Source organism: Alosa sapidissima, chromosome 11, assembly GCF_018492685.1.
Source record: "Alosa sapidissima isolate fAloSap1 chromosome 11, fAloSap1.pri, whole genome shotgun sequence".
Lineage (NCBI taxonomy): Eukaryota > Metazoa > Chordata > Actinopteri > Clupeiformes > Clupeidae > Alosa > Alosa sapidissima.
Genome location: NC_055967.1, coordinates 29,957,049 through 29,963,237, shown reverse-complemented (window position 1 = coordinate 29,963,237; position 6,189 = coordinate 29,957,049). Strand labels below are relative to the sequence as shown.

General features: G+C 46.4%; 1 protein-coding gene across 1 annotated transcript in view; it reads right to left on the bottom strand.

The window, feature by feature from the left end:
- The window catches only part of brsk2a (BR serine/threonine kinase 2a), a 189,345-nt gene that overhangs the window by 26,178 nt on the left and 156,978 nt on the right, over window positions 1-6,189 (bottom strand). Inside the window, 2 exon segments of the mRNA XM_042111315.1 lie at window positions 1,985-2,053; window positions 2,607-2,640. Coding sequence (XP_041967249.1) covers window positions 1,985-2,053; window positions 2,607-2,640 — 103 coding nt within the window.

Below are 6,189 nucleotides of genomic sequence, written 5' to 3'. Positions count from 1 at the left end.
AATGGCGGCGCTCGGGGAGCAGTGAGGGGTTAGGTGCCTTGCTCAAGGGCACTTCAGCCACAGCCCACTGGTCGGGGCTCGAACCGGCAACCCTCCGGTTACAAGTCCAGAGTGCTAACCAGTGGGCCACGGTTAGCTTCTTCAAGAAAGAAAGGAAGACAGAGAAAAAGATGGAAATAAAGACAGAAGGCAAAGAAATGTGCTGATAATTAGCAGTGTTTTACACCCTCTCGGCTGCCACATCAGAGTGTGTTATCAGCGATCCTGACACACTGCAAGATGCTGCTGCCTGATAAATGACTGTGGAGTCTTAGAGACCAGAGCGAGGAGGCCTTCGATAACAGATGATCTAAATACACCCTAACTACTACAGAGAGAGATTGTCAAATAAACTCAAAGAAATAACAGTGTGTGTGAGAGAGAGAGAGAGAGAGAGGGAGGGAGGGGAGAAAGAAAGAAATAACAAAACTGAAGGGCTAAATCTATGTCTGTTAGTCAGAGTTGCTTTTCTTTTTTTTGCTTTTCTTTCTGTTCTTTTTTTTTCCTTATCTTTTCTTGTCTGACTCCTAGTCAGAGTTCCTTGTTTTTTTTTGTGTCTGGCAGTACGAATAACATAAGAGAAGGAGAAAAGGCAAAGAGGACAAATGCAGAAATAATGAACTACAGTCCGATCAAATGCCGGCCGCGTCTGCAAGACTGAGCACGGACTCTCTCGCCGCACAGCGCGGCAGCCACACGGCAGCCCGGCACAGCAACATCGGTGAGGTAGCGTCAACGGTAGTAAGGCCTGGTGCCAACAGACCTGTCTGTCAGCAGACCAGTGTTTTATTTTTGGCCTCCTTCCTGCTGCGTATCGGAGCCGTCAGACCCCCCCCCACCTGATGCATATTTCATGTGTGGGAGATGTGAATGAGGCCACAGCAGCACATGAAACAAGTGTGCCGGGGAGAGGGGGACAAAAAAGGCAAGGGCACAGTCATCGGGCAGTCCACCCCACGGGCCCAAAACAACAGAGCGGGAGAGTGGGGGGGGGGCTTCAGCCCCTCACAGCATCATGGATAAACAGAATCCTCAGCCATGCAAATTAGTAGCAGGCCAAGAGTGTCCTCAGCTCCTTACTCACTATTCTGGTCATGTCAGGTTTTCAAAACTACATTGAGGTAATTTCCTAACTGTTAAAATCATTTACCTTTCATCATTTGGAGAAGAAGTTGTTAAATGTCAAGGACTATGACAATTGACTTTGAGTATGACTTGAAAACAACTGCTATTGTGCCCTTAATAATCTAATAGGAGAGAAATAAAGGAGGACCTTCTTTCTTCTTTTGGGTAAGTGATGATAGGCTACAGCGTCACCTTCACCAGAGGGCAAGACGGGAGCCCCTCATGACCAGTATATCATATGCAATTGTGTTTATATAAGACGGCAAAGAGCAGTACATTTGGTCTTCAGTCCACAGAGACAGACAGAAATCAAACACAGCACTCTGATGTCTGATGGAACCTCTCCTTCAAAGGAGTCTTTCAGGGAATAACGAGCCATCACACTTTAGCAAAAACTTACGAGCTACTTATTCATACTCCTTAAGGGACAAACGTAAAAAAGATACTATGCTGGAGAATTTCAGATGGGCTGGGAGACGCTAAGGCATTAAGTACCAGAATAATATCAAACGTCTCTTCTCATGCAGATCACAAAAGCACAGCAGAACTTATTTTAAAACTTTTATAAATCATTGGGCAGAAACGTAAAACAAATTCCATAAAAATTTCATTAAATCAAGCACAAACATAACAAAGCATCAGACTGACTTATCTTAATGTTTTATAATGAATCAAAAACAGAGTAGGCACATTCATTTTTTTTTCAAAATGCCTAAAATCACTCAATAAAAGTCATTTTTTGGTAAATGTCTGTATATACAGTATATATGTACATTTTGGTGAGAAGCCGTTCCCTGTAGAATAAGAGAGAGAGACTCACCACCAGGAGTGCAAAGAGGATGACTCCACAACTCCATACATCTGCTTTCCTCCCATCGTACTTCTCTCCCTGCAAGGAGTCAATGGGGGGCGAGAAGGAGAAACACAAGGAGGACAAACGTCTTTCAACATCTGAAATGTTTTACCGAAGTGGGTGCTACACATTGGTTGGTGGTTAGTGAAGAGAAGCGCTATATACTGTAAATGCAGTGTGTTGTTGTTGAAGTATGCCATTATCAAATAAGGGAATCTAATTTGGGGGTTTGGAGTGATTAGGGACAAAATCGGGTAAGTTAACTCCCGGAATGTAGTAAATTTCCTAATAGGAGAGCTTATTGGCTTTGTTTAATTAGAAAGACCTCTTCTATTAGGAGGTTTATTACTTCCTCTGGGGTAACTGACCCAGGCAGATGTGTCACTAAACCACCAAGTTGAAATACATCCAACCTGGTGCCAACATGGGAGCCACTGTGGTGCACTAATGCAGGTAATCGCACATGGGCGGCCCATTTGGCTCATGCCAGTAGCAACGGTGGACCAATAGCTGTCCATCATATCAGCATATTTGCAGGCCAAAAGTAGGTCAAAAATGTGTCTCAGTTGTAAAAAGGAAACTCACTTACCCTAATGACCTCAGGGCAGGCGTAGTGTGGGGAACTGTTCAGAAGAAAGGAAAGGAAACATCAGCAAGGTCTACGAGGGTGTAGTTTAGTTTCTCAGGGTAATAATGAAAAAGCAAACACTGCAAACACATTCTGTCATTAATATGCTTATGAGTGCTAAGTAGCCTAATGTACCCAGAAACATGCTGGAATCCTGAGCAAGTTGAAATCCAGCTCATGTCAACGAGCACTCAGTGGTGTGTCGTTCCACAGACATTCCTAATGATACCTTTCCCTGTTTATCTGCCAGCAATCCTCCCTCCCTCCCTCCATCCTGTGAGTGGTGCTTGTTGGATTTGAATGAAACCCGCTCGGAACCATCTGAACAGCGGGTCTTATTAGCAGCACCGAGGCTGTCTGTCGGCCGCATTCATGAGGAGTTCTACTGACACGCTGAGACGCTGCCTGATATGCTGTCAAGGGTTCTCCAACAACACACACACACACACACACAGAAAACATCAAAAGTTCAAACAAACACCTACTAGCATGCTAATGAAGTAGGGTATTGTGGGCTCCTGGCTTGCTGATGTCGTGGAGCATTATACAAATGTGTCTCCACTTGGCAGAACACTTCCATTCACTGGCTAAAGAAGGTTAAAAGTTGGATTTCTTGTGTCTTTTGTGTAACACTGCATAACTAGGCCTCTTATAAACTCTTGGGGTCAAAGACTGGAGTAACTCTGTTTTCTTCATACAAAGATATGTTGTCTGGGTTTTTACATAAATGGTTTCTTGCTTCATCTACTCTCTCTCTCTCTCTCTCTCTCTCTCTCTCTCTCTCTCTCTCTCTCTCTCTCCCTCTCTTCCCTCTCTCTCTCTTCTCCTCTCTCTCTCTCTCTCTCTCATCTCTCTCTCTCTCTCTCTCTCTCTCTCTCTCTCTCTCTGAGGGAAAAAACTTCCCCACAGACTCACAGCATGGCTTGCTGAGGCCTTTGGCTGAAAGGCATTTTGAAGTCAGTGTGTCGGACCCTCCAAAAAGCCACAGCATGGAGTAGTCGTCCTCCTCCTCCTCCTCCTCCTCCTCCTCCTCACAACACACCTGTCTGAGAAGTCCTGGCCAGTGCAAGATTTCTCAACAGAAAACACCGCTGCGCTGCCCCAAACACTCGCTGATGCCCAGCAGCTAAATGTGCACCTGCCTATGCTTGGCCTGGCCAGGGGAGATAACTCACATCATGAAAAACAATATACCAAAAAAAAAAAAAAAACCCTCTCTGCTGAGCCTCATCAACTCTATGCAGGATGAAACATGATGAAAAATCTTGGCTGTCGGAGTTATTTTCAGATTAGTTTAGTCATTTCAGATTCATTTTGATGCAAAGGGGAGGGGTGAGGGGGAGGGGGGATTAGATGACAAAAACACCCCCCCCCCCCAAAAAAAAAACAGAGCTGCATAAAAAATCCCTCTTGTCTCCCCAAAACTAAATGGGCTGGATGAGGGAACACCCACGGAGCCTGTTGTCACTACATCAATCCTCCCTGGGCCATTCGCTAGAGCTCATTTCCCCCTCTCATTTCACTGCTCCCATCAACCACGCAGGCGAGAGGAAAAGTACCACACACACACACACACACACACACACACACACACACACACACACACACGTTCATGTTTGTGTTTTATTTTTATTTTTCAGTCGCAGGAACGGTGGATCGAAATCCACCGGCACTCGAGTAAGGCCTGCGGGTCAACGACTCGTTATTGACGTGAGAGTCAGGCCACAGCCACCAGTTGGTTTCATCGCTCACAAATGGGGTCAGAACAGGCTGGCTGGAACTGAACTGATTTCTTCACCTCGTAGCCAATAGGTGGGATTTCCAATCTGACCCGAAGCCCTGGGGGTTTCCTTTAGGTCGCCACGAATAATCGGAAGAGCAAACCTTGTCCAAACTTTGCAACTTGCCATAATGTGTACACTGGAGCCGCCTGACCTTCCCTCTTTAAGGTGATGCAATGATTAAACTGACAACTGGCATTCACACGCCCTGTCAATTACCTCGCAATTCACTTTCAATTCAAATGTACATGATCAGGACAGTATGTGGACATGGGACACACTAAGAGGTGAAAGACTGAGTGTGAACAGTGCAAAAACAGCACAGAAGAGCTCATGGTAGCTCTGAGTTAGCTAGCCGCTAGCCCACCATTTCAGCTCGGACCGCGAGACAAACAGAATGCATTTGTGTCAGGCAGGCAAACCTGTAGTGAGCCAGTCCTGAGCTGAATGTGATTAAAGGCAGTCACACGTGCGCGTGGAAATGGGCTGGGCAGACACGCTGCGACTATCAATAAAGCCCGTCGAGCACCATTTGGCCAAAATGTAGATGTACGGGGAACCAGGGAAGGGAGAGTGTGTCGGGGTGAGCCTGGGGGTCAACATACCTTAGCAGCAACCAGTAGATACATCACATCAGTACCCACTGCACTCAACTGGAATACACAAACTATAAATATGTTGGGTTGGCTAGGGTTGGCTGATGGAAGACATATGCATAAACTTATCTGGCATAGCAGAGGCAATGGACAGGGACTTAAACCTGAGTGTGTTTGCGGAGTTGCGATGTGGGTAAGCTATCTGTCTCTGACATGTCGGAGGATCGAGTGGGATCATCATTTCCTGTGAGGTCATTGGAGATTAGTGTGGTGTGAACGCAATGATTGCGTCCCTGGGACGGAGGAGTGTGCATGTGTGTTTGTGTGTGTTGTGTATGTGTGTGTGTGAGTGTGTTAGATGGCGGTGCATGGATCGTGACTCACACCTCATCACCCTGCAAGCAAACACCCACCCATCATCTGTCTGAGCGTGACGTCACTGTTGATGGCATAGTCATTCGCCATAGCAACTCATCGAACAGGAAGTCAAGCAGAGAAATCTACATTAATTTACATTCATAAACACATTTCATATTTATATTTTTATTTTTACAGTGCACAGCCGGGGTGGCTAAATGCATGCACGCACACACACACACACACACACACACAGCTTGTCTAGTGTAACGCAATGCATACTGATCTACACACGCACTGAGTCACACAGCTATCTGAACCTGAAGCGGAGGGATCTATGGGACACGTAGCTTTCGCTCTGAGATCTTCTCTTACTGCCCAGGCTCATGAGGGGGGAAGGTCACTCTGGGGTAACTTGAGCTGATGGGCAGTGACAAGACCACAACCGCTGGACTAGAGCGGACACGACACAAAGGGGGGTCGCCTGGGGTCGCTCGGGGTCAAGGTTGATCGGCAGCCATGGCCTCTGCATTTTTTTGGAAAGGTAGGAGTCACAGGAGCGTGGGGAAAGCGACAGCGCCGCCCTCAGAGCGCCTCAGAGCACGCACTCTCTGTGAACTCATGTGCTCACGTCAGTCTGCGTGAACCAGATCTCCCCTGACACTCACAGAGAGAACGAGAGAAAAAAGGTAAGAAAGAAAGAAAGAAAGAAAGAAAGAAAGGAAATGATAGACAGCAAGAAACTAAGAAAGAGAAAAAGAGTGAGAGAAAGAGAAAGGGACATTTCCAAAGCTTCTGTTTTGCGTCTAC